At 61.2% G+C, this 26,745-nt stretch overlaps 2 protein-coding genes across 12 annotated transcripts; both read right to left on the reverse strand.

Moving 5' to 3' along the window:
- Positions 1-334: 334 nt before the first annotated feature.
- On the reverse strand, positions 335-19,183 carry EPS8L2 (EPS8 signaling adaptor L2). 5 transcript variants are annotated; one of them, XR_009520453.1, is made up of 22 exons: positions 19,009-19,118; positions 16,487-16,609; positions 16,324-16,379; positions 15,460-15,524; positions 7,154-7,315; positions 6,593-6,742; positions 6,424-6,503; positions 6,180-6,322; positions 6,021-6,097; positions 5,726-5,852; positions 5,445-5,533; positions 5,271-5,345; positions 4,912-5,060; positions 4,662-4,794; positions 4,435-4,547; positions 3,000-3,105; positions 2,245-2,358; positions 1,906-1,975; positions 1,601-1,781; positions 1,356-1,488; positions 1,118-1,269; positions 335-780 (listed from the first exon to the last, which is right to left on the reverse strand). XR_009520453.1 is itself a non-coding variant. In XM_060019570.1 (22 exons), exons 3-22 carry the CDS (start codon positions 16,528-16,530, stop codon positions 1,186-1,188), a joined length of 2,151 nt encoding a protein of 716 aa, XP_059875553.1. In that variant the 5' UTR covers positions 16,531-16,609; positions 17,602-17,618; positions 19,009-19,041; the 3' UTR covers positions 335-1,185. The 5 variants fall into 5 exon arrangements, 4 of the variants coding, with proteins under 4 accessions (XP_059875553.1, XP_059875555.1, XP_069397080.1 ...); XM_060019570.1 differs by adding an exon at positions 17,602-17,618 and having other exon boundaries at positions 335-1,269; positions 19,009-19,041; XM_060019572.1 differs by having other exon boundaries at positions 335-1,269; positions 19,009-19,183.
- Positions 19,184-20,978: 1,795 nt separating this feature from the next.
- Positions 20,979-26,591, reverse strand: TMEM80 (transmembrane protein 80). 7 transcript variants are annotated; one of them, XM_060019577.1, is made up of 5 exons: positions 26,554-26,582; positions 24,480-24,499; positions 23,516-23,609; positions 23,335-23,427; positions 20,979-21,997 (listed from the first exon to the last, which is right to left on the reverse strand). In XM_060019577.1, exons 1-5 carry the CDS (start codon positions 26,570-26,572, stop codon positions 21,792-21,794), a joined length of 432 nt encoding a protein of 143 aa, XP_059875560.1. In that variant the 5' UTR covers positions 26,573-26,582; the 3' UTR covers positions 20,979-21,791. The 7 variants fall into 7 exon arrangements, with proteins under 7 accessions (XP_059875560.1, XP_059875561.1, XP_059875563.1 ...); XM_060019578.1 differs by lacking the exon at positions 26,554-26,582 and adding an exon at positions 26,395-26,546; XM_060019580.1 differs by lacking the exon at positions 26,554-26,582 and adding an exon at positions 25,998-26,287.
- Between the last annotated feature and the right edge of the window lie 154 nt (positions 26,592-26,745).

Raw genomic sequence — 26,745 nt, forward strand, 5'->3', positions numbered from 1 at the left:
CTTCCGTCTTGCTCCTGTGACTCACGCCCCCTCCCTCCCTGGAGGCTTGGCAGCCCTGCTCCCCACTACTCCCACTCGGGCCTTCTGGACGGACATCAGTGGGCAGGGCTCCCCTCTCAGCTCCCAGCTCCCAGGAGTGTCCTCTGGGCCCTCTCGCAAGGGTGTGGAGGGGAGGGTGTCCTGGGCCCCCCACTTGGGTCCAGGGGTGAGCAGCTCACTGGGAACATCCCCAGCCCCGCTTGGCCACAGCCTGCCTCTGCTCGGGAGCTCTTCCAAAGGCGCAATCCCGGGGGGCTCCAGGAGACAGACAGACAGACAGACACAGGGCTGCTGGGAGGCTTAAGTGCTTTAATGATATGGATTCTGAGCCGTGGTCACCTTTCCTCGCTGGGGTGAGACCCGCAGAGTCCAGGGCTCCAAGACCCACCCACCCCGCACACAGCACGCCAGGCAAGACTGGCCTGAAACTTGCTCAGAGAAAGTTCCCTTCCGGCTCTGCGGAGGGGGGAGCGGGCAGGGCTGGGGTGGGGCTGAGGGGTGCCCAAGGCCAGAACTCGGGTGAGTGGTGTTCAGTCCATCCTTGATCCTCCAGGTGGTGAAGGGAGAACGGCATGCCCCCCACCCCAGTGGGGCCGGAGTCCCCCAGCCCACCCAGTTCAGAGCCAAGGGCAGCTGTGTGGCTGGGGTCTGCTGCCCTGGTGGCCGGCAGCCGGCCAGCTGGAGATATGGGGATGCAGAGGTTGCAGGGGGCCGTGGGGACGGCGGCAGGGCCTGAGTCACCTGCGCTGGGAGAAACCCTTGTGTGGACGGAGGCGGCCAGAGGAAAGTCCCCTGCCCCCTCCCAGGGTGCATGTGTGGGTTCTGTGGCCTCAGGGAGAGCTGTGGGGAAGGGTAGGGCCGGGCCTGGGGCCGGCACAGCTCTGGCCTCAGCGGGCGGGCGGACGAGGGGCCGGCACCACCTGGTGGCAAGTTTGGCTACGGTGGGCATCGGGGCAGGTGGGGAGTGTGGGCCGGGGCACCGCTGAGCTGGAGGACAGGCCCCACGTGCCACGAGGCGGGCGAGCAGGTCCCCAGCCGGCACGACTCTCCGTCCGAGTCCACGGTCCGAAATACGTACACGTACAAAAATAATACTCCAGCCGCGGAGGCGGGCCCCGCCGCGGGCCGTGCGCCCCGCCGCGGGCCTTAGCTGTCTTCCTCCGCCCGCCTCTGGTTCTTGGAATGGAACTTGCTCATGAGCTCCTCCAGCTCCGACCCACCTTGCTGCTTCTGCGGGAGCCGGGGGACCCGCAGGTCAGTGTCCCGCCAGCCCCCCTTCCCGGGGCGCGCGGGGAGCGAAGGGCGGGGCGGCTCACCTCCAGGACGGCCTTCTGTACGGTGAGCTGGCTGTACACGCGGGCGCCCTCCTCCCCGCACACCTTCCGCAGCTCGTCCTTGTTGAGCGAGAAGAGCTGGGGCCCCGTCAGGATGCCCAGGTTCTCCACGATCCTGGGGGCGGGGGGCAGGGGGCGGGGAGGGGGGCGTGAGGGCGGGGCCCTGACCGTGGGCGTGGCGGCCGCCGCGCCCGCCCCCTGCCCGCCCCGTGCGCCCCTCGGCTCACCGGGCGCTGAAGGCCTTGGCTTCCAGCCAGGCGCGGACCTCGATGGGGCCGGACTCGTAGGTGAGCGGCAGGTGCACCGGCTGGCTGCGCTCCACGCGGAAGTGCCGCGTCGGCTGCGCCTTGATGTGGCTGATCTTCTTGATGAGCTCGTCGTTGACCTCGTCCATGTGATGCATCAGCTCTGCGGGGCGCCAGGCGGCTCAGGCCTGCCCCGCGCGTACCCGGGGCTCCCTCCCCACCGCCTCCCCCGCTGGCTCTGGGCCCCCCCACCCCCGCCCGTAGGGTCTGGCGGCCCCATCCCTCACCGCCTTTGTTCCCGGCAAAGCCTGGGGTCAGCTTGTGGGTTGGGCTGGCAGGACCCCAGTATTTCCCCCCCTGCAGGGTGAACAAGAGGGGCGGTGGGGGCGCCATTAGGTCAGCTTATCATCCCTCCCGGCACCCCTCCCCGCCCCTCCTCCCCCACCTCCCAGGACCTGCCCAGCCCCCCACCTTCCCAGACTCAGCCCGGAGCCGGGGAGCCCCCGCACCAGCCCCTATAGCCGCGGGGTCCAGGCTCCGGGCCGGTCTTTCTCTGCCCACCCCCCACCAACCCCCCCGCCACCCGGCCTGACCCCGCAGCAGGACAGAGCAGACCTCCGCCTCACCTGCTCCAGGAGGGCGTCCTCCGGCCGGGTCTCGGCGAGGATGTTGCCCGGCACATAGCCTGCCTGGCCGCTGCGATTTCGAAGCTTCCACCACTGGTGGTCGCCTTCCAGCACCTGTGGGCGCCGCACCCCCGCATCACCCCTGACCCACAGCGCCCGCTCCGCCCCGGCCCCGCCATAGGCACCAGTGCTGGGTGCTGGGACCGCCCGTGTGAGCCCCTGTTTACCGATGGGCCAGAGAGAGCTCCAGAGTCCCCCCGAGCCTGCCCCCCCCCCATTCTACACACCCCCTCCAGGTGCCCCTGGCCCACCTGGCCTCCCACCCATCCATAGGGGCCACCCCCCTCCCCGTCCCTCCCAGCAGCCTCCTAAGCCTCTAGTGTGGTTGTGGATATAGACCACCCCCCCCTCCAGCTGCTCCACTTTCTGTCCCCCAGCGGGTGGCCTGGATTCAGGACACAAAACTCGGAAAGTGCCTTGAGGGGGCTCCCGGGGTGGGCATGAATGACAAGCCCCTGCTGGATTGGGGGATCCCCCACTTGGCACAGGGAGGGCCCACCCCACCCCACCCCACCCCACCCTTCAGCCCGAGCCCAGACCAGCCCAGGGGCCCTTGGGCTCCCTCTGAGATCCCCAAGACAGGGAGGCCCCTCAGCTGTGCTGGGGCAGGTGCCAGGCTGCTGACCCAGAGTGGAGCCCTGGGGTCAGGCAGATCCCACCTCTGGACCACCGCCCGCTCCCCGGCCCCCACTCACCTCCAGGACCTCGTCCTTGAGCACCGACAGCTCGTTCGCGTTGCGGGCTGTGAAGTCGTAGAGGACCTTGACGTACTTGGCCATGGCCGGTGCGGGTTCGTAGCCCCTGTGTGGAATGGGAGGGGCTGAGGCTCAGGGCTGGGCTGGGGTCTCTTCCTGGGCCTGGGGGAGGGCCAGGGGCAGCAGCTTCCCAGGTGAACGGCTGCGTCCTGTTCTGCGGCACAGCGGCTGCGGCTGTCAGCTGGGATGGAAACTGTGACAGCCCCGTTGCGTCTGGGGCCCCCTGCGTGGGGGGGCAGCGGAGGCGGATGGAATGCAAGGGTCTGTGGGCACAGCAAGGCCTGCCCTGCCCTAGCCCCTAGCCCTGGAGGCCTAGGGGTCTCCAGGTCCAGCCCCCCAGGGGATCTAGAGCCAGGCGTGTACCCGAGAAAGGACAGGCCGTCCCTGGAAAGTGGCTGACCATCGGGGGAGGGCCGGATGCTTTCAGAGCCATAGTCCCTCTGGCGCTGCAGACACGATGCAGGGCCGCCCGTGGGCTGCAGGGTCCCAGGGTGTCCCAGCTCCTGCACGGAGCAGGCCTGAGCCTGCCACCCGTGCTGGGCCATCCCTCTGGTCAGTCTGGCCCCTGATCACGAGGGCACCCCTCATACAGGTGCAGGGCTCGGGACCCTGGGGAAGTGGGGGCTCTGGGGCTGGGGCAGCCTCTGGGGCCCTGGTGGGGGGCTGCGTCAGGATTGGCCAGGGTGGACTGGTCAGGGGCTGGAGGTAAAAGGATGAAAATGTTTCTTGAAGGTGGCCCTAGGCCAGGGACCAGGGCATCAGGCTGGCGGGGCACAGGGAGGGGCACACTTGTTCAGAACATGGATTCCAAGCCCCTCCCCTCCTGAGACTGAATCCTGGGGTCTGGTGGGTAATGAGCTCCCCAGGCAGGTCCTGGGCCAGGGCTGAGAACAGAAAGTAGGAGGGGAGGGGAGGAAGGATGGGGGCTCCCCCAGGCCCTGGGGCTGTAAGACATGGTCTGTGGAAATGTGTGCGGCCAGAGGGAGAGAGGCCGTTCCCACCCAGACCATCGGTCTCCTGCTCCGGCTCTGAGGCTGGGCCTAAATCAGCCCCACCAGGGCAACTGGGATCGTTGAGACCGTTTAAGTTCAGTGGTTTAGTACATTTCTAACCATGATTCTAAAGCATAAACGCGGAGAAACAAAAAGAGGTGACGTATTAAGTACGTCATCTAAGCACTTTATGGGTGCTTTCGACATTTTCCCCTCAACTGTACACCACAAAGTTGAAAGGAAACCCGGCTCTCGCGTGGAAAGCGGTATTTTGACGGTCGTGAAAAATGCGTTTGCTGCCACCTGGTGGCAGTGTACCCATAGCAGAGCGTCCGTGATTTGAGGGGTGAGCGTCACACTCCCTCACTTTGAGCAGAGCTTACCTGTGAGCATGTGGGGAGCCGACTTGGGGGAGGACGTCTCCCTGGGGTGTGGGCTCAGATGCGAGGCCATGCTTTGGGGAGTTTCTGAAGGACGTGCGGCTCACTGGAGTTGGCTGTGGGGAAGCGGACACTGGGACTTGGTGTGAAGCAGGGGCTGGGCCAGGAGGACGGGGTGGTGAGGGCAGTGGGCGGGGGTGGAGTGCAAGCGGGGCTGCGGGCGCTCTGACCTCATCAGCGGGGGCTGACGCCAGCCCCTCCACCTCCCAGGGGGCCTCCTGCAGCACGTCCAGTGGTGGCTCCCAGCCGCTCTGGAACTTGGGCACGTAGGGGGGCACCTGCGGCTCCCGAGGCCACTCGGAGCTGGGGTGGCAGGTCCTGGGGTCAGCTGGGCCACCCACCAGAGCTGGCCCCACCCAGGACCCCCAGCCCGCCCGCCGAGGGACCCATCCTGGTGTGCGCCCCATGCCACCACCCTACCGGGGTCGTGTCCAGGTCTCCCCCAGGGACTCCCACAGCGCCATCTCCTTGGGGACCAGGTGGCCGCGCAGGAAGCCCACAGTGTCTCGGGAGAGCAGGGGGCTGTAGACGGAGCGAGCAATGTCTGGGCCACCACAGGTGCTGACGATCTGGGGCACAGCGGGGCGTCAGAGGCCCCCCCCCACCCTGCGCCTGCCTGCAACACCACTGGCCTGCCCACTGCGCCCCCCACTCCGAGTGCAGACGCCGGCCCCAGCCCACTGCCCAAGGTGGGCACTTGCTTCCCCCCAAGTCAGGGGCAAGCCCCCCAGGCCCCCGCTCCCCCGCCCCAGCCCCTGCCTCCCCCCAGCCCCAGGCACCAGATCCAGAGGCCCGAAGAGGAAGTGCACCAGCTCGGCTGCGCTAGGATTCTGGATGTGCTTCTGCAGCTTGGCCTGTGGGCAGGGAGCAGGCCGACCTGTGGGGTGGCACCAGGGACAGGGACCCCACCCACAACATCAGCTCGGAGGGATGGGGTGGGCCGCCGGACTCACAAGCAGGTTGATGGCCAGCTTGGTCTTCCGGAAACAGTCAACAAACTCGGCCTCGGAGGGGGGCCGTGCTCGCAGCGTGAGGACGCCCTCTGGACAGGGGGTTGGGGGGTGAGCCTGGCCGGCCCGTCGCTGCCCCGGCGGGTCTGGCCTCAGTCTAGTGTTCCCCACCCGCTGAGACTGGGCCTTGCTCCACTCAGTGGCCACTGGGCTCCCCACCTCCACTCCTGTGTCCACCCCGATGCCCCTCCCCTGTCCGGTGCCCCCCACCCCCTGCCCCGCACCTGCCGGCCCCTTCTTCCCCTTCTTCTTCCCCTTCTTGCGCTGGTTCAGCTGCTTGAAAGCCTCAGCAGCCTTCTGCAGCCGAGCCACGAACCACTCGATGTCGTCCAGGGCGCAGTTGAGGATTTGCTGGGGTCAGAGCAGGGGCAGGGGTCAGCCTCCGGAGCCCCACCCGCTGCAGGGACACCCCCACCCGCTGCCTCTTGGCCCCTGGCCTGGGGGAGGGGGTGGGTGCTGGCTGGGGGTTGGCCCCAGGAGCCCGGAGTGGGTGGGAGGTCCTGCCGGCCCGAGACCCACCGTCTCCTTCTCGATCTTCTGAGCCAGCACGGCCCTCGGTTCCTCGTCCTGCGCCTGCGACTCCCAAGTGCGAAAGCCTGTTCGGGAGCAGAGCTGCTGCTGACTGAGCCCCCCCACCCCAATCCTGCTGCCGCCCCCAGCCCATCCTCCTCGGCCCACCTGGGTCTCTGAGCGGCATGGGCAGGTCCACTCGGTTCTTGGTGGAGGGCGAGTCCCTGCCGTAGCGCTGGAAGGGGATGGGGGCTGGGCCCTGGGCCGGGGGCAGGACGGACTGCCGCTGCCGGATCTTCTCCTGGTGGCCCCTGAAGTGGGACGAAGGGCCGCTGAGCCTGGCCGCAGTCCCAGCCCCAGGCCCGGCCCCGCCCCTCGCCCCTCCTCCCCCGCCCCTCCTCCCTCCCCCTACTTGAGGGTCTGTGGCCGCATCTTCTTCCCCAGGCGGCAGTCGGCCAGCGCGCTCTCGATGTCCTCGTGCACCAGCTCCGCCTGGGGGGACGGGGCATCAGGCTGGCTCTCCGGAGGGATCTGGGCTCCCCGCCCCGCGCCTATCCCGCCCCCCACTGCCCGGCCCTCACCTCCACCTCGTCGCAGTGGAAGAAGTGGACGTCGGGCTTGCTCTGGTCTGAGTCCTGGCACACAAGCAGAAGCACCGATGGGTAGCGTAGCTGGTTCAGCACCGTCTGGCTGTGCCGCACGGTCGGCAGCGGGAAGTTCTCCAGCTCCTCCTGGGGGACAGGCGGCTGGGACCAGGCTCGCCATGGTGCATGGCGAGAGTCCCAGACACAGAGGAGGGCTCACGGCCATGGGCACAGGGAAGACCCGAGGAGCGGATGCCGGGGACACGGGCTGACTGTGGGCGTGGCCTGTGGCGTTCACGCCACGGATCTGGCACGGAAAAGGAACGTGGCCTGGACATGGACACGGACCCCACGGGGCAACGTGCACACAACGGGCCCCGCCTCGGTACAGCCGGTGGAGAAGCTCTGCGAGGTGGACGTGTCCCTGTGTGACGTGGCTCCCCTGTACTCTCGGCCCTCGGCCTGCTCCCTCTCCCACAGAGGCCCAGTGTGTCTGGGTCACTGCCTGTGCCTGCCTTGCAGGATGGGCGAATGCCCTCCCTCCTGCTGCCACCATACCTGGGATTCGATGTCCAGCAGCCGCAGCGACTGGTCGTTGACCTGCAGCAGCATCTCCTGTGTCCAGATCTTCTCCTTGGAGCTCAGCTGCACCAGCTTCCGGATGGCATCTTCCACGGACACAATGGCCTCACTCTTGTCCATGATGAACGTGGCCAAGTGCTGGGTGGGCAGGCAGGGGGTCACTCTGGGTGGAGCCCTCCTGGTGCCAAGAACCAGGGCCAAGGGGCTGTGCCCTGGGGCTCTGAGGGGCTAGGGCCAACCTTGGGGGTCTGAGGGGCTACAGCCAACCCTGGGGGATCCGAGGGGTCATAGTCAACCCTGGGGGTCTGAGGGGGTCACAACTAACCCTGGGGGTCTGAGGGGAACATCCCTGCCCTGGGGGTCTGAAGAGACAAAGCCCCACCTTGGGGGTCCTCTGCTCTCCTTGGGGGATGTCTGTGGGGGCCATGGACGTGCCCTGGCAACCCCCTTGGCAGCCCTACACACACAGCCCCCAGCCCACCCACATCTGCCACTGGGCTCCGGGACCAGGCTCCCTGCCCCTCCAGCAGCCCTGGTGCAGGCTCACGACAGGGCCTTGGCACATGCCACCTCTGCCCGAGCCCCGTCTCCCCCAGCCCGCTCTTCCTTCCAGACTGTACGTGGACACTACCTTCCTGCCTGCCTGGCCACGGGCTCACCGTCAGCACGCCCCTGACCTGCCCTCGTGTTTATCATCATCCGACTCTATGCTGGACACGACATGCTTCTTCGTTTGCTTCCTGTCTGCTGCCTCCCCGGCGCCTGTGACAGTGCTGGGCCCCCAGCAGGCCCCCAGTGAATGTGATGGGAATGAACGAGCAGCCCATGGGGACCCCTGGCCCGCCCCGCTCCTCTCTCTCCAAGGCTGGCTCAGGCCCCTCCTCCTTCCAGGATCCCCCATGTGTCCTCGCTGACCTTTGCTGAATTCAGTAGACAATGCTGGGGCAGCTGGGTGAATACTCACAGAAACTCCAGGCAGTTAAGGCTTAACCACAGAACATGGAAGCATGAAAGTGCTAGTAGGAAATACTAGGTAACTCCTGATAATCTCAGGAAGGCCTTCTTCACTGGGGGACTTTGCTAAGCAAGGAAGAAAATCCAGATGCTCAGAAGACAAGGCCGGGACTTCCCTGGTGGTCCAGTGGTTAAAGCTCTGAGTTTCAACTGCAGGGGCGTGGGTTCGATCCCTGGTTAGGGAACTAGGATCCCGCATGCCACGCGGTGGGGCCACGAAAAAAAAAAAGGTAATAAAAAGACAAGAGCAATAAATTTGACTTAATAAAAAAAAAAATTTCGGCCTGAAAAAAAGTACCACATACAAAGTATATAAAAAACCCCTACAGATATAATAATAGATATAATGGAGGTGATGTAGGCTAATTTTCTTGATACAGGAAAAGGCCAACATGCATTACAATGACAGTTCTTACTTTGTTAAAAGCTCTATTTTGTTTAATAATTAAGGATACCAACGATAAATGAAAAAAGAATGAAAGAATATGTAAATAAGTAAAAGATTAACAGCTCAATAGAAAAATTGACAAAAGGTATGAACACAGAGTCTGTAGGAAAATAAAGATAAGTAACCTTTTAAAATAGAAAATGATACACAGGGGAATTTCCTGGTGGTCCAGGGGTTAGGACTCTGCGCTTTCATTGCTGAGGGCCCGGGTTCAATCCCTGGTTGGGGAACTAAGATCCCACAGGCTGCACGGTGCGGCCAAAAAGTATATATATACACACACGTATATATGCAGACTCATTCAATACAAGAATTGCAAATTGAAGCTGGAGACTATGACTTTCGGAATGAGTTTTCGCTTATTCTGTTGCCCAGCACTATCAAGCCCTTGCGGGTTACACTGGCTGGTTAAGACGTGGAGAAGGAGGAACCCTTGCTCCGCACTCGCCTGGCTGCTCTGGGGAGGAGTTGATGACACTGGACCAGCCCACATGCTTCCCTCTTACAATCTCAAGGCAACCTGCACACGTGTAGAATGTGGCACGGGTACAAGGCTGCTCCCTGCACAACTCTTGGAGGCCAACCTACATGTCCATGGGCAGGTTAGAAAGAGACTGGGCAGGGGAATTGCCTGGTGGTCCAGTGGATAAGACTCTGCGCTCCCAATGCAGGGGACCCGGGTTCGATCCCTGTTTGGGGCACTAGATCCCACATGCACGCTGCAGCTAAGAGTTAGCATGCCGCAACCATGAGCCTGCATGCTGCAACTAAAAGATCCCGCATGCCGCAACGAAGATCCCACATGCTGCAGCTAAGACCTGGTGCAGCCAAAATAAATAAGTAAATAACTAAATATTAAAAAAAAAAAAAAAAGAGGGACTTCCCTGGTGGTCCAGTGGTTGAGAATCTGCCTTCCAATGCAGGGCACGTGGGTTCCATCCCTGGTCGGGGAACTAAGATCCCACATGCCGCAGGCAACTAAGCCCACGTGCTCTAGAGTCTGCACGCCACATCAAGAGAGAAGCCTGTGTGCAGCAACTAAGGTCCAACGCGGCCATAAACAAATAAACAAATAAATAAATATTTTTTAAAAGAAAAGAAAAGAAAGAGAGTGGGCAGAAACGTGCAGTGACTATCAGGCAGCTGGTCTGTCTGCATGAGGCGCGTCGTCAGCAAAATACTGCACAGCCAAACCATCCCACCCATGCTGCCCGTGCACTCCAAATGACTGAAAACATACGGAGCGTATTCTCTGCCCAGAATGGGATTCAATTAGAAATCCATAACAGAACGATAACTACAAATCCCTATTAATGGGAAATTAAGCAACACACTTCTAAATAAATCATGGGTCCATATTTGTAGAAGTTAAACAGCACACTTTTCAACAACAAATGAGTGAAAGAGGAAATCACAGGGGAAATAAGAAAATATCTAGAGACAAATGAAAATAGAAACACAACATATCAAAACTTATGGGATGCAGCAAAAGCAACGCTAACGGGAAATTTATACCTATAAATGCTTACATGGTTAAATGCTTAAAAAGAAGAGAAGTCTAAACAACCCATGGGTCAAAGAAGTTACAAGGAAATTTAGAAAATGTTCTGAGTCACAGCAACATGGGTGGACCTAGAGATGATCATACTAAGTGAAGGAAGTCAGGGGCTTCCCTGGTGGCGCAGTGGTTAAGGATCTGCTTGCCAATGCAGGGGACATGGGTTCGAGCCCTGGTCTGGGAAGATCTCACATGCCGCGGAGCAACTAAGCCCGTGCGCTGCAGCTACTGAGCCTGCGTGCCACAGCTGCCGAAGCCCATGAGCCTAGACCCTGCGTTCCACAACAAGAGGAGCCACCGCAATGAGAAGCCCGCGCACCGCAACGAAGAGTAGCCCCCACTCACCACAACTAGAGAAAGCCCGCGCGCAGCGACGAAGACCCAACGCAGCCAAAAATAAGTAAATAAATAAATAAATAAATTTATTTAAAAAAATAAATAAGTGAAGTAAGTCAGACAGAGAAAGACAAATATCATAGGTTATCACTCATATGTGGAATCTAATTTAAAAAAAATGGTACAAATGAACTTACTTACACAACAGAAACAGACTCACAGATTTCGAAAAAAAACTTACGGTTACCAAAGGGGAAAGGTGGGGAAGGGATAAAGTAGGAGGTTGGGATTAACGTACACACACTACTATATATAAAATAGATAACCAACAAGGACCCACTGTGTAGCATAGGGAATTATATTCAATATCTTGTAATAACCTATAATGGAAAAGAATCTGAAAAAGAAGGAATACATGTATATGTATAATTGAATCACTTTGCTGTACATCTGAAACTAACACAACATTATAAATCAACTATACTCCAATAAAATAAAATTTTAAAAAAGAAAATATTCTGAGCTGAACAATAATAAAAACAAGCACATCAAAACTTGTGGAAGAAAAAAAAAAAACTTGTGGAAGAAGATAGCTACAGCAGTACTTAGAGGGGCTTTATAGCTTTAAATGAATGGCAGAGAAGAAGAAAGACTTGATATCAATGGTCTGGGCATTCCTCTTCAGAAGCTAGAAAATGACAATCAAATGAAGCCCAGAGTAAGTGAAAAGAAGGAAACTAAGAGCAGAAACCAATGAACTAGTAAAATACACAAACAACAGAGAAAAATCAACAGAGCCCAAGGTTGGTTCTGAAAAGACTGATGAAATTGATAAACACTTAGCAAGACTGACCAAGAAAAAAATAGAGAAAACACAAATGATCAATAACCAGAAGGAGCGAGGGGACATCACTACAGATCATACGGGCATAAAAGTGAGTTTATAATAAAAGAAAACTTCCCCCAAAGGAAGCCCTGTATTCAGGGCCTCACAGGTGGATCCTAACAAATACTTAAGAGGGAAATCACAGCAACCTTCCATAAACTCTCTCTGAAGAGACTAGAGGAGCAGGAACATTTCTCCACTCATTGTATAAGGCCAGCAGAACTCTGATACCCAAACCTGCCAAGGGCACTGCAGGAAAAGAAAATTGTAGACCAATGTTCTAATAAATATTAATGCAAAAAAATCCTTAATGGGCTTCCCTGGTGGCGCAGTGGTTGAGAGTCCGCCTGCCGATGCAGGGGACACGGGTTCGTGCCCCGGTCTGGGAAGATCCCACATGCCGTGGAGCAGCTGGGCCCGTGAGCCATGGCCGCTGAGCCTGCACGTCCGGAGCCTGTGCTCCCCAACAGGAGAGGCCACAGCAGTGAGAGGCCCGCGTACCGTAAAAAAAAAAAAAAAAAAAACCTTAACAAAATAGTAGCAAATTAGTCTTGTCAAGTCAATACATGAAAAGGATAATAAACCATTAGTAAATGAAGTTTATCCTAGAAATGCAAGGTTGGTTCCACATTTTAAAAAATCAGCATGATTCATTACATTAACTAAGTAAATACATTTCAATTGAGAAAGCATTTGATAAAATTCAACAACTTTCATGATAAAAGTTCTCAGCAAACAAAGAATGGAAAGGAACTTCCCCATTCTAGTAAAGGGTATCTACAAAAACATACAGCTTATAAAACGGGGAATTCTGAATACTCTCTTCTAAGATTGGACACAGGCAAGGATGTCCACTATCATTACTTTTATTGAGCACTGTCCTGGTAGTTCTAGCCAGGGCAATAAAGCAAGGAAAACAAAGTGGCTAAAATTAAGAAATTAAGTACTGTATTTTCAGACAAAATGATTGCGTACATAAAAAAATCCAATGAATCTATAAGCAATTCCTGAAACAAGTAAATGAATTCAGCAAGGTCTCAGGATACTCAATCACTACACAAAAATTCAATCATATAAAACAAATGCTGAGACATCCCTGGCGGCGCAGATGGTTAAGAATCCACTTGCCGATGCAGGGGACACGAGTTCAAGCCCTGGTCCGGGAAGATCCCACATGCCGCGGAGCAACTAAGCCCTTGCCCCACAACTACTGAGCCAGTGCGCCACAACTATTGAAGCCCACACGCCTACAGCCCGTGCTCCGCAACAAGAGAAGCCACCGCAATGAAAAGCCTGCGTACCTCAACGAAGACCCAACGCAGCCATATAAATAAATAAATAAACAAACCCACAAGGCTTCGGTGCCCCCCCTCCCATGGCCACCACCTCTCACCCTCCCTCTTGGCCTCAGCTTCATCATCCGGGAGGGGTCAGCAAACCTGCCCACATCCCCAGCCTTGCTGGCTGCTGGGCAGGCAGGAGAGGTGGCCCCAGCCTGGGGTCCTTCCACAGGCTAGCCTGGACCAAAGTCTAGGAGAAGGGCTGGGAGGCCCCGCTGGCACAGGTGGCTCCTCACCAAGGAGGGCAAAGTCCTTCCCACAGAGAGGTGGCAGAGCGGCCCTTGGACGCTGAGCCTGCAGCAGTCATGAGCTGACCACACAAGATGGCCCCTGCCTGCCCAGGTTGGCAGCGAGGGCTGATCGGCAACACAGCCCAATGCAAGAGCCCTAGGGACTCCCATGTCTCATTGCACCCACTGTACAGAGGAGAAGACTGAGGCTCAGAAAGCAGTGACTCACCTGGCTTCTGTGGGCATGGAGGGTTCTAAGGGGAGGGACGTTCTTACCTTCCTGGTCCAGGCCCCCCACCTTCCTGATCCAGGCCCCCCACCTTCCTGGTCCAGGCCCCCCACCTTCCTGGTCCAGGGTTCCCCGCTTCCTGGTCCAGGGCTCCCCGCTTCCTGGTCCAGGGCTCCTCACCTTCCTGGTCCAGGGCTCCCACTTCCTGGTCCAGGCCCCCCACCTTCCTGGTCCAGGCCCCTCACCTTCCTGGTCCAGGGCCCCCCGCTTCCTGGTCCAGGGTTCCCCGCTTCCTGGTCTAGGGCTCCCCACCTTCCTGGTCCGGGGCTCCCCGCTTCCTGGTCCAGGGCTCCTCACCTTCCTGGTCCAGGGCTCCCCACTTCCCGGTCCAGGGCTCCTCACCTTCCTGGTCCAGGGCTCCCCACTTCCTGGTCCAGGGCTCCCCACCTTCCTGGTCCAGGCCCCCCACCTTCCTGGTCCAGGCTCCTCACCTTCCTGGTCTAGGGCTCCCCGCTTCCTGGTCCAGGCCTCCCACCTTCCTGGTCCAGGGCTCCCCACTTCCTGGTCTAGAGCTCCTCACCTTCCTGGTCCAGGGCTCCCCACTTTCCTGGTCCAGGGCTCCCCACCTTCCTGGTCCAGGCCCCTCACCTTCCTGGTCCAGAGCTCCCCGCTTCCTGGTCCAGGGTTCCCCGCTTCCTGGTCTAGGGCTCCCCACCTTCCTGGTCCAGGGCTCCCCGCTTCCTGGTCCAGGGCTCACCTTCCTGGTGCAGGGCTCCCCGCTTCCTGGTCCAGGGTTCCCCGCTTCCTGGTCTAGGGCTCCCCACCTTCCTGGTCCAGGGCTCCCCGCTTCCTGGTCCAGGGCTCACCTTCCTGGTGCAGGGCTCCCCGCTTCCTGGTCTAGAGCTCCTCACCTTCCTGGTCCAGGGCTCCCCACCTTCCTGGTCCAGGGCTCCCCACCTTCCTGGTCCAGGCCCCTCACCTTCCTGGTCCACGGCTCCCCCGCTTCCTGGTCCAGGGTTCCCCGCTTCCTGGTCTAGGGCTCCCCACCTTCCTGGTCCAGGGCTCCCCGCTTCCTGGTCCAGGGCTCCTCACCTTCCTGGTCCAGGGCTCCCCGCTTCCCGGTCCAGGGCTCCTCACCTTCCTGGTCCAGGGCTCCCCACTTCCTGGTCCAGAGCTCCCCACCTTCCTGGTCCAGGCCCCTCACCTTCCTGGTCCAGGGCTCCCCGCTTCCTGGTCCAGGGCTCCCTGCTTCCTGGTCCAGGGTTCCCCGCTTCCTGGTCCAGGGCTCCCACCTTCCTGGTCCAGGGCTCCCCACTTTCATCGTCTAGGGCTCCCCACCTTCCTGGTCCAGGGCTCCCCGCTTCCTGGTCCAGGGCTCACCTTCCTGGTGCAGGGCTCCCCGCTTCCCGGTCCAGGGCTCCTCGCCTTCCTGGTCCAGGGCTCCCCACTTCCCGGTCCAGGGCTCCTCACCTTCCTGGTCCAGGGCTCCCCGCTTCCTGGTCTAGGGCTCCCCACCTTCCTGGTCCAGGCTCCTCACCTTCCTGGTCCAGGGCTCCCCACTTTCCTGGTCCAGGGCTCCCCACCTTCCTGGTCCAGGGCTCCTCACCTTCCTGGTCCAGGTTCCCCACCTTCCTGGTCCAGGCCCCCCACCTTCCTGATCCTGGGTCCCCCTCCCTCCTCCCAGTTCAGCCATTCCCAGCCCTGCTGTCCTGCAGGTTTGGACGATGACCAGGAACCAGGAACTTGGCCGGCTGCCACGAGCAGGAAGGTCATTTTAAAAACGTATTTCCTGAGTTCTAAGTGTGAATTAAAAGTGACCTAGGAGCGAAGGCCTCGGAGCTGGCGGCTCCTCTAGAGTGCAGCTACCCACCTCGACTGTCCAGGCTGAGTGGGATTAGCCGTCGAGGACGTCCCTGCAGGAGCTCAGAAACTCCTCCCTCCTAGTCTGGCTCCCTGTTGTGAGGCCAGGATGACAGTTTCCCTCCCGCTGGGGTTTCCAGGGGCACCCAGAGCTGTCCTTGCCTTCCTGTGTTGCCCCTGGCATCCCTCTCCCTGATGTAGCCCCAGGGTTCCTGTGCCCCTCAGACCGGGAGCTCCCCAGGACTGGAGGGAGGCTCTGGGGGTGAGCCCAGTACAGGCTGCCTGCTGTGGGACCACTTCTCCCCCGGCCTCAGTTTCCCCACAGGCCCGGGGATCCCAGAGCACAGAGGACAGGAGTGCCCCGTGGGGTGAGGGGCTCACCTGGACGTGGTACTGGGAGGTCTCGTGCATGATGACATTGGAGTTGGAGTACTTCTTCCTCTGCTCTGAATAAGGAGACACGGTCACTCACCCCTGACGGCGGGACCCCAGATGGGGCCGCAGGGAGGGCAGAGTGCAGGGGAGGAGGGCTGCTCTGTGGGCCCTTTGTGGCCTCCAGGAAGGACACAGGGCACAGAATGGAGGGATGGCCCCTCCTGGCAGAACATGGAGCTCCCTCGGGCCCCAGGAGGGACCCCCAGCTCAGAGTGGTGACGGCACAGCTGTGTCTGGGGTCTGTCCTGGAGCGGATGCAGGAGGCTCAGCCTCCTTTCCTGGAGGCCCCCTGCCCACCTTCCTGGGGAGGGGTCTGGTCCAGGGCTTCCCCCAACTCCAAGAGCTCCCAGCTCCCATCTCCCTGCCTCTCCCTGTCCCTCCCTGGGGGTCCTTGCTTTCCAGAGGTGGCACTGCATGGCTGGGGGAGGGTCAGAGCTGGGGGAGGTGGGGGCCAGCCAGGCCCCGCCCTCCCAGAGCAGACACCTGGCAGTCAGTCCAGCAGGAGCCCCCGCCCCTGGAGGATCGGGTGGCGGAGAAGAGCACAGAGAATCAATATTGATGCTCCCTGAATTATTAGTAAGGCCTCTCCCCTTACTGGCTCACTGTGGGGAGGGCTATTCAGTGGCCAGAGTTTGGGGGAGGGACCTGAGCACCTGCTGGTTGACTAGGGTCCAGGGGCCTTCTCTGGGTGCCCAGGGCTGACCTGCATCTCCCCGGGTGGGGGCCTGGCACAGCCCTGGAGAAGGGAGTGGGCGAGACCCTCCCAGCCGAGCTGGCCCCCGAGGCCTCTTGTCCTCAAACCTCACTCACCAAACAGGTCCTTGGCACTCATCTTGGCCACACCGTCAGACCGGCCCAGGCTGCCACTGCAGGGGAGGGGCTGGTGAGGGTGGGGCCCATGCCGCACCCCTCCCTGGGGACTACGGGTGGGTAGCGGGTGGTGGGGGCCTAGTGGGTGGGGGTGGGGGCTCACTTGGCAGCACCCGGGCAACAGCTCACGGACCCTGATTGGCTCATGGCGTCCTCGACGGTGGCTGGCGGTGAGAGGGCAGACCTCAGAGTGGCCTGAGTCCAGGGCTTAGTGCCTGGCCCACACCTGAGTGCACAGGGGAGCCAAGCTGACACCTTATCGTGACCTGGCCGGGGCCTTGCTACCCCAGCACAGGGCCTGGGTCCCCTCCCCATCCCTCCCTGGATCCAGGGCCTGGAGCCCCGATGGCCTGGCCAGATTCCCCAGGGTGCCTGGGCAGGCAGTCCTCAGGAAGCAGAGCCCTGCCTTCCGGACACACCAGGACCACCCCTGCTCCACAACCCAGCTGGTGTTCACTGCAGCCCCATCCCTCCCTGGACCCTCGGTCCTCTACAGGGACCCCCAGGACGTGCCAGCAGAGGGGTCCCACCCCCAGAGGCTGTCTGGAGTGGGGCTGCGAGGAAGATGTCCTGGGGGCTCTGAAGGGGAGTCGGGGGAAGAGGCACCTTCCAAGCAGAGGGAACAGCATGTTTAAAGGCCCTGAGGCAGGTGGGAGCCAGACAAGGGAGAAAGGCAGCAAAAGATGAGGCTGGAGCCCAGGGCGAAGGGTAGGGGGCCCGGGGACCCAGAGCCCAGAGTGAAGCGCAGACGGAGCCCACCCTCTGAGGGGTGAGCAGAGCCTGGTGCCCCTGGGCCAGGCTGACATGTCCTGTGGGATTCTGTGCTCTGTGGGGACCTCTGGGTCCACACTGTGCCGCATCAGATGTCACCAGTGATGCCATCCATCTGCGGCTTCAGTGTTTAGGGGGCTGCAGGGTTGGGTCGCAAGCCAGGGGTGCTGGTATCAGGGCAGGTAGTACCTGGTGCCTGGTAGCTTGACCAGGTACTACCTACAGGGAAGGCTCCCAGGAGGCGTGAGGGACCCGGGGGCTTCAGGCTACCCCCTCCCACATGCCACCGAGGGTCCCGGCTTGGCCAGATTCCTCTGTCCATCTGTCCGTGGAGAATGTCCGGAATGCTCATGACCTCAGTAGGTGAGCCCGAGTGTTTGCTTAATGGGATTCCTGGCGGGCTGAGCCGAGGGTGCTGGGCACGTGTGTCCAGATACACACACGCACCTGGGCGAAACCGCGGCCTGTGAGCACACAGACACCTAGGTCGTGACATTCGGCCTCCCCTAGGGGGCGGGGTGGGGGGCCTCAGGGCCAGCCAGGGAGGTGGGTCCAGGCATCTGGGTTGGGGAGCAGCTGGGGGAGAGGCCACTTACAGGCCGGCTCCAGCGGGGAGTAAGGGGCTTCTTCAGCTGACTGGGGTGGGGATGACACTAGCCCTGAGGGCCCCAGGGCCCAGGCTGCACTTTGGTTTCACTGTGGTCATTTTCCGGGTGCAAAGGAAGGCCGAGTATGGTGCCTGGTCAGGCAGGGGAGGACGAGGAGGCCCAGTAGGGCAGGGAGGGCAGAGGGACCAGCTCCAAGTTCAAATTCCAGCTCGCAGCTGACCGACCTTGGGGAGCAGTCAGCTTAAGGCCCAGGGAGCCAGGTGGGGCCCGGGATGGGGGAGACCCTGGGGCTCTGGCTGTGCCCAGGTCTGGGCCCTGCGGGTTGGGGGAGGGAAACGCCTGGGACGCTGTAGGTGGGGAGCAGGGCGCCGAGCTTGCACTTGGGAGGCAGAGGCAGGCGGAGAGCTGGGCGGCGCTGGACCCCTGACTGCACTGGGCAGGGCCAGGAGAGGCCCCGCCACAGGCCGTGGGGGAGGTGCGGGAGCAGAGGCGGCGCCAGCTGGGCTGGGCCTCCCAGCGCAGCTGGGGCTGACCACATCTGGGTGGGGCACAGGGGGTCGGTGGCGCACTTCAGAAGCACCAGGAACCCTGCTCACCCGCCTCCCCTGCCACCGGGACACCTGAGGCACATGGTCTGCCCCAGGCCAGCCCAGCCCAGGTTGGAGGCACACAGGCCCCGGCAGCTCGGCCCCCAGCCTCCTCCCTGAAACTCCCACACCCCAACCTTAACCGAGAGCCTGACCCCGGCCCGATGCTTCCCTGGCCCTGCGTTTCAGCCTGCCTCTGACCCACAGGAAGCCGGCTAGCACGCCAGAGGAGCCCCCAGCCTGCCCCGGCAACAGTGGTGCAGATCCTTTGAGGGGCAGGGGCTGACCTCCTCAACACCGCTTCACTGGAGGAGGGGGTTCCTGCCACCGAGCCCCAGGGCTGGGAGGCGGCCGGCTGACTCAGAAGCCACTGGCTTACAAACATCCCCAGCGCACGGCGCCGCCCCAGGACCGGACGGGGCGGGCCAGGCCGCAGGAACCCGGCTGCGGCCACCAGCCCAGGGAAAGCCCGCGGGCCCGGCGCGGCCCCTCGCGCCCGATGCCCCATGCGCCCCGGCCCGGCCTGCAGACCCAGGCCAGGGCCCCGCGTCGCGCTGCCACCTGGGGAAACTGAGGCCCGGGCAGCCCGCCCTCCGTGCGCTCGGCTCCCCTGTGGCTCCAGGGCCGAAGCGGGTGCGGGCGCTAGGCGGGGCACTCACCTGCTCCTCTCGCGGCCCCGCGCCTGGTCGCCCACTGGTCCCTTAGTCCGCGCGTCTGTCCGCCCGTCTGTCGGAGCCTGGTTCCAGAGGAGAGAGGGACGCGCGGAGGAGCCGGGGCGGGGCGCGGGGAGGAACCTGAGCGGCAGGTTAGAGTCACCGTGCGCGGGCGGGCACTGGGCAGGGGCGGGGGTGGGACGTGGATGCCCCGCCCACCCCGCCCCCGCTCCAGACCCCGCCCCCACCGCGGCTCCCCGCGGACGGTCCCCACAGCCACCCGGGTCCCTCTGCGCAAACCCCACCCCTAAAGCGGGGGCGCTGGTGGACGGGTGGGCGGGGCCTGGAGCCCATCCCTCGCTGGGGTGCTCTGGGCGACAGCGCGCCCTGACGCTGCTCTGAGATCTACCCGGGGCAAGCCCAGCTGCCTGCACCCCAGAGGAGTGGCGTGGAGTCCTGGGGAGGTCAGACCTGCCCCTGCCAGGTGCCCCCAGCCTCAGGTGCCCCAGGACCCGGGGCCGAGTCCCATCCTCTTCCACTGGGGCCCCTCTGGTCTGGAGGGAGCGCTAGGGCCAGGCTTTAGTCTGAGTGAGTCTCAAAGGTAGGACCATGGGCCAGAGGTCCTGCAGTCCAGCTCCCTGAGCTTGCCAGGTCGGGGGCAGGGATACCTCCTCCACGATCTAGGAACTCCTGAAGTCTCTTTCCTTGTGTCGCCCAGCCCAGCGTGGGCACCCCCTGAGGAGCGGGGTTATCCCACGGCCGGGGAGGGGGGCGTCGGGACGCCTGTGGCCTATGCTGTCCTTGAGTGCCAGGGCAGCGTTGGTGTGAGAGCGCTCCGGGCAGTGACCCCCGCTTTAGGCCAGGCCCCAAGCTCTGCCCGCCGTTCTGTCTTTCCTCCTGCTGAACTGATCCCCAGGATGGCCGTGCCCACCAAGCTGGGTAAGGAGGGCAGGCCAGGTGGTGGTGGGCACCCCCAGGCACCCCAAGGCTCCCGCTGTTGTCCTGGGGTGGGGGGAGCAGGAAAGGTGTGCCAGGACGTGGTCCTAGAAGGCCGCGCAGCTGGTGTTTGCCAGGAGCCCCAGCTAAGGAGACACAGTGTCCTGGAAGGCCAGCGGCATTGTCCCTCCCCATATCGCCAGGGCCTTCCTGCCTGTCTGGGGTGTTACTGGTGAGCTCGCACAGGGGTACAGGGAGTGGCCTTCGTCCTCCAGCCCCGCCCTGCCGCAGAGCCCTGGCAAGGCCTGGCTTCCTGGTTCCGTCTCCCCTCTGCTGACGACGTCCCCACAGGGGACGGCACGCCAGCCCTTCCAGGAGTCTGAGCCTGAAAGGGCAAAATGTGGGAGACACGCAGGGAGGGGAGCAGCTGAGGTGGGAGTTCTCTGCTTCTGAAATCAACGTGATTGGGAGCATTGATGCCCTCAAGAATGCAGTTGGGGGCCTCGAGTCCCAGGCTGCTCGGTGGCCACCTTGGGTGTGGTATGCCCCGTGGCCAAAGCAATGGGGATGCCAAGGGCCTGGTCCAGACTCTCGGGCAGGCTGTGAACCGGGAGGACAACAGGTATCTTGCTGCCTGGGTCTGCAAGGGAGGGGCTGAGGTTCCCAAAGACAGCAGGTGTGGCCATCGCGGCCTCCCCGAGCCCATGTGGGCGGGAGAGGGTGGAGCCCTGATGAGCGCACAGGAGGGTAAGCAGGGGGACGCCCCCACTGGCCTTCGGGGCTAGAGGCGCACGCTGGTCCTGAGCTAAAGAAGTTGGCGGAGCAGAGAGCTCTCTGCTCCCACTGGCCCCCTAAGGGTAAGACTGACGAGGCTGACACCACCAGTCCCCCTCACTGAGGCCAGCCCCGGGGAGGCCCAGGCTGGGGGAGCGCAGCTCCAGGGCTGCTGTGTGGGGCCTGCAGCGGGCACGCGGCCTGTGCCCTGAGGGATGAAGGGAGAACCCTGGAGGAGACAGGTGGCTGCAGCCAGGAGCAGTTCAGAGAGGTAGAGAAGCTTCTTTATTTAAAAATACCGTGAAGAGAGACTATCCAGATGCTCAAACACAACGTTACTCGAGACTTAGAAAATGTGAAATTGAGACCAAGGGGAGTCACTAGGAAACATCGGCGCAGACCCCTTCCAGGAGCACTTGCAGACAGCACCCCTACGGGGGCCTCTCCAGCTCTCCTCCCCCGCTCTGCGCTGGGGCTTCCAGGTCACCTTCGCCTTTCTCCAGAGCCCCCAAGGGAAAGGAAACCCCCCAGCCCCGAGTTGCCTGGCCCTCGGCAGGTGCCTCCTGTGCGCGGCAGAGCGCACCACCTGCCCGAGGCTTGGCCCGCAGAGCAGGACCCCTGGTCCCTGTGCCACCCCGAAGCTGCAGGGAGAGCAGAGACGGCCGATCCCGGCCTGAGAGGGAGATGCCACGGACACCGCGAGGGCACTGGCCTGGCTGCCTGCCTTCCAAAGGCCTCGTTCCCCTCTGCACCCCGGATGTCGGTGGCTGCTGAAGCCAGACCCCCACCAGCCCGAGATGTCCCCGCGATTCCCCGCAGACCGGCGGGGACAGCCCCACCCCTGCTTCCGCCACACCCAGCCCCTGCCCAGCACCTTGTTCTGCCCTGGTTCCCGACCCCACCTCCGCCTCACAGACCCTCCACACCATCTGACCCTCTAACAAACACTGAGGCAGGTCAGCACGAAGATGTCCTTCCCGCTCAGCAACTGTCAGTGGGGGAGGTGACGGCTGGGGCACAGTCTGGCTCTGAGGAAGGTCTCCTGCCCAGGGCTGTCCCGCGGGCCGGGCACCGCCCACCTAGCCCTCGAAGCCGGCGATGGCCACCGCCTGCAGGACGGCCTCCAGGCCGTGGAGCGCCAGGAGCACGGCGCTGAGGGCCGAGTCTGCCCACAGCACCAGGGTCTGCCAGAGCAGGAAGTAGACGGACAGCAGGGCACCGCCCACCGTGAGGACCAGGCTGGCGGCCAGCGGTACCTCGGCTTCCATCAGGTTGCCCTTGGTGCCTGGAAAGCAGAACAGACGTGCTGGGTGAGCGCCGGGCTTTGGGACGCACGGGCCCGGGAGCGCTGACCCCCTCAAGAGTGGCCGTGAGACCCGTGCCAGCTTTGACCACCATGTGATGCTTGAGGACTTGAGTGAAAGCTCCCACTGTGACCACTGCAGGGGACTCTTCAAAGTGTCGGAAAGCAAACGCAAAAAGGGGCATGTCTTCCTTAGTGAGGAAGAAAGCCAACCGAGGCTGTGATGTTCTACTCTTGGTCTTTGGGTCAGTTGTGTGGGTGGGAGAGGGAATTTGGTTTTCTAAAGACAATTCCAACTGTATTCTGACACCTTTTCCTAATTCCACATTGACTGAGAAGATTTTGTTTAAAATTTCCAAAAATAGTTCACTTTGGGCTAAGGTCGTCGTGGAAAATTTCACGCACATTTACAAAAAACAAAGCAACTGCACGTTTTACAAACAAATGGGTCAGCATGGAAGACGCTGATGTCCAGCTGTCCCGGCCACGGGTGCCCAGGGTGCCCCTGGAGCGTGAGGGACTTGCGGATGCCCAGCGACTCTAGTGCCGTTTGCCACCCTCCCATGGGCACGGGCTTGTCTGTGTCGGGGGTCTGCGTGTGCAGGGGCCCGGGATGTGCCGGCTGTTCTATCAGCCATTCCAGAGGCAAGAGCGTTTCTCAGACGCGTCAGCGGAACACACAGCGTGATCCCGTTTAGAAGAGATGTGCTCACGTCTGTGTGCCTGTGGCTGGGAATGGGGAGACGCGGGCCCTGATGGTGAGCTGTGGAGGGAGCGGGGGAGCTCTCTCGGGGCTCCTAAACTGTCTCAGCTTCAGGACGTGAGGGGAGTCGGCCGAGCAAGATTCTGGCTGGGGGCGTCCAGGAGCCGCACTGGGGAGGCGACGGAGCCTTCACCCTCCAGGCCCTGCTGCCCTGGTGGGGTCCTGACAGAACTTTCCAGATCCTTCTCCTCCTGACCACTGAGGCCAACGGAAGGGGAGGAAGGGGGTGGGGGTGAGTGTTTTAGGGCCCCGGGGTTGATGACTGAGCTGGGTTCTAACCTCGGTGCTGTTTGTTACCCAGCAGCTTGTGCACAACATGCTTCCAAACAGGAAGCATCCCCACCAAGGACGTGGCCAATATTCTTCGTCTTGTGGACAAAGCTTCTGGACAAATTAATACTTAATGACACTGTAAGGCGAGGCCTGCAAAACCACGCGTAAGCAGTTTAAATCAAAAGTGTCTCTAAGAACCACGTTACAAAATGATCAACATGTAAAGGTTCGCACATAAACCTAGCAACAATCTCAAGTACTATGTGGTTTTCAGTCAACTCACCGAAGTATAACCGAATTGCTTCCAGAATCCCCATCAGAAAGAGCAGAGTCAGGTCGAGGACCAGGTAACTGTGAGGGTAAGTGAAAACCTGGCCTGGAGAAAAACAGGCAACAAAGCTGAGCCCCTGTTGCAGGACGCAGGGTACCCACACCTTTGAGCTGCCTTTTCGCACGAGACTTACTTTTATACACGGCCAGCAGGAGCGTAGCTAGGAAATAAAGGGCATAGTACATTCCACTCAGATAGAGCAGCATCTGAAGAGGGAGCGATGAGAGCTGGCCAGCGGTTAAGGACTCTCAGGCCCAGCAAATGACCCTGCCCGAGGGCACCCACCTGGGGAGAGTGGACAGAAGGGGCTGCTCCGCCACCTGTCCAGAGGCCCTGCAAACACGTGGGTCCAGCCCAGGCACCTGCCGACAGCCCCCTGCCTGGCTTCCTTTGACACCCCTCCTGGTGCCACCACACCTGGCAGGGCTCCTGTGGGCTCCGGGGTGGGGCTGGGGCTCCCCCCCAGGGGACATACTAGCCTAGAGCAAGAGGACCGGGCACATCCTTGGTGACTGCAGGCAGGACGGCCTCGGCACCCCGGGCTTCCTCAGGTGGCATCACCCTGACCTAGATCCCAGTTATAACATTGAGAGCAAAAAGTGACCTTTTTCACTTTCTTCAAAGAAAATGTCTTTCTCTTTTTTGGGGGGCAGTTTAATATCCACTAGCAACTTTCCTGAGCTCTGAACACTTCGTATTTGTTTACGCTAAAACAAGTCTGTAAGTTTTCCAAGTGAGGGGTTTTCGCGCTCCTGCCCCCCTGGGCCCGGAGGGAGTCAGGCAGCCACCCCTCGGCGAGGGGCTGGGCAGGAGGCACCAGCGGAGGAGGTTGTATCAACTCTCTCCACCTGTTAGTGGACGCCCTTCCCACTCAGTGGAATGACTACTCAGAACTTATAGGGAAGGTGGGGCTGGGGGCTGGGGGCTTAAAGCAGCAAAAGGCAGGGGCCAAGAGCCGACTTCAGGCGCCTGGGAGGCCTGAGTCTTGGGCTGACGGAGGGCCACAGGGATGTGGCAGCGGGAGAGCCGACTTCAGGGGCCTGGGAGGCCTGAGTCTTGGGCTGACGGAGGGCCACAGGGATGCAGCAGCGGGATACCACCGTGGAGGAAGCTGTCCCTGGAAGAGAAGGTACAGAGAGGTCCCAAGTCCTACCAGGATGCTCCAGCAGCCTGTTCTCCTGTTGCCGCGGATTTATGGCCCGCAGCTAGGTTCCTTTCCAGCACCTCTGCACCCACTGTCCCTCCAGGGAGGATCTGACCATCTGCTTTTCTGAACCTGAGGCTGGGAGTCAGGGCGTACGCACAGGCGAAGCCCAGGTCCACACCTGAGGCCAGATGCCAGGAGAGGAACCAGACACACAGCTTTTCTCAGCTCGTATCTGCCACACGTACATAGATGAAAACGTTTTTTGATTCAGGTTACAAGTCTCTGTCATTGATAACAGATGTTTGCTTTCCTCTGGAATTCTATTCATGGCCCCAAATATCCGTCCCCGAATAAGAATCTCCTAAGCCAGCCATCTAGTCCCTTTCCAACCCTCTCCCGCCACACAGCAGTTACACATTCTGCCCGCGTCTTCAGATGACAGTGTACGGTGACGCGCCAGTAACGACTCCGAATTTGCCAGCAGCGAGTAGGACGCTGCTCTCTCCTACTCCATTTCCTCCTTAGTCCCCAGGGGGCGAGAGAAACTCCCAGCCTGGGTGAGCCTTCGCTTCCTTGGCAGATTCGAGGTCCTCTGGGAGTCTCACTTAGGTGGGGGTCTTACCTGGGTCAGCACAGGACACGGGTGACGGAGAGGCAGCACGTGCTGAGCACGGGGAGCCTCAGAGGGTGCCGAGCACAGATCATTAATACACCTTCATCGCGATATGGGAAGGGTGCTCTCTAAACCCGATCCCTTCTTTTCCCAGGCCCAAGCTAAACTAGGCTGCCTCGATACCTGTCATTATTTGAGTGGATTTCACGTTGATCGGGATTTTGCTCCCTTCTGACCCTTCTCTTGACAGTTTGCTTCAGAACGTCAGATCTACTTGCCAGCTGCCCATTGTTATGCTTGAGATGATGGGGCTCAGGGAAAAAATGCTGTTGAAAAACCTTCAGCGCCACGGGATTTAAATAATTGACATGAAGGGTAGCTACAATTAGATATGCTGCGCTAACGATTTCAGACCTACAGAAAGAGGCTCATTCTGACTAAAGATAACCGTGGCTTTTAGAACTTCGCATTTTTTGTCAGTGATTCACTGTAATAACAATGTGGCCGTCAGAAGTTAAATGTGAAAGCAAAGAGAAAGAATGTTTTTCCTTGGGTGATATACGAGGGGTGTGAAGCGGACAGCTCTGGTGTAAACGTAATTTTCCACCAAATGAAAACGCGCGAACCTCAGTACCCGTGGCCTTGCACAAAGGTCTGGCGCTTGGGAACCCCGGTGCCGGGAAACTCTGTCTGAAGCTCAGACCACAGAGTCTGCTTCTTTGTCAGCTGCCCAGCTCACCGCTCCCGTCTAGTCCCAGCCTCTCCTCGCACGAGTAATTTCGGAGCCTGACAGCTGAGATGTGGAAATTGGCCTTTTCCATCCGGCCGAGTGAGCGCCCGGGGCCGCCCGCGTACCTCGCTCTGGTTCCACGAGCTGTGCGGTGCGGGCTCTTACAGACCCAGCGGTCAGGACTTCGAAGGGGCTGCCGACCGGCCGGCCCCCCGCCGCCCCGCGCAGGGCGCCACTGAGACAGGACGAGCCCGTGAGCCGGCAATCCCGGCGAGAATCCAAACCTTCGCTCCAGAAGCCGGTCCCACTGGGCCCGCAGGCGGGGCCCACTCCAAACCGGGGTGTCCCCTTCCTGCCGGCCCCGGACGAGCCCGTCCCGCTCGCTGCCGGCCCACTGGGTCGGGGGGCGCCGACCGTCCCCTCGGGGGGGCCGTGACCTCACCGCCGTGGCTCCACTGCCCCGCGCGTTCACGGGAAGCGGCGGCGCGGACCCGGGACGGGTTCTCCGGGCCAGGATCTCACCTTGTGGACACATGAAGTCCACCGGTTAACGACCCCGGCGAGCTGCACCCGCAGCTCGCCCTTCCCCGCAACAGGAGGAACCGAACCAACCGAATCCATCTCCCGGGGCGACCTCCGAGAACCCCCTAGGCCTCCGCGACACCGCACCCAGCCCCTCACCTCGCCGCGAGGCCGCCATCTTGCCGCGGCCCGCCCCGCGGCCCGCCCCGCGGCCCGCCCCGCGGCCCGCCCCGCGGCCCGCCCCGCGGCCCGCCCCGCGGCCCGCCCCGCGGCCCGCCCCGCGATCCCGGCATCCTCTCGGAGCCGGACGCAAACGGCGTCCCTTCGGCCATTTTCGCTTCTGCTCCCGAA

The sequence above is a fragment of the Delphinus delphis genome, chromosome 8 (genome assembly GCF_949987515.2).
Source record: "Delphinus delphis chromosome 8, mDelDel1.2, whole genome shotgun sequence".
Lineage (NCBI taxonomy): Eukaryota > Metazoa > Chordata > Mammalia > Artiodactyla > Delphinidae > Delphinus > Delphinus delphis.

Excerpts from the sequence above, each read along its gene's own strand:
- EPS8L2 (XM_060019572.1), bottom strand. The coding sequence starts at position 16,530 with ATGAGCCAATCAGGGTCCGTGAGCTGTTGCCCGGGTGCTGCCAA. Across the intron at positions 5,853-6,020 it reads AGAAGATCGAGAAGGAGACG|CAAATCCTCAACTGCGCCCT; the intron begins GTGGGTCTCGGG and ends CTCTGACCCCAG. Across the intron at positions 5,534-5,725 it reads GGGGAAGAAGGGGCCGGCAG|AGGGCGTCCTCACGCTGCGA; the intron begins GTGCGGGGCAGG and ends CCCCCTGTCCAG.
- TMEM80 (XM_060019574.1), bottom strand. The coding sequence starts at position 23,855 with ATGTCCCCTGGGGGGGAGCCCCAGCCCCACCCCGGAGCCCACAGGAGC. Across the intron at positions 23,403-23,667 it reads CTTCTGTCCACTCTCCCCAG|TTACCTGGTCCTCGACCTGA; the intron begins GTGGGTGCCCTC and ends TTACCCTCACAG. Across the intron at positions 21,998-23,334 it reads AGCAATTCGGTTATACTTCG|GCACCAAGGGCAACCTGATG; the intron begins GTGAGTTGACTG and ends TCTGCTTTCCAG.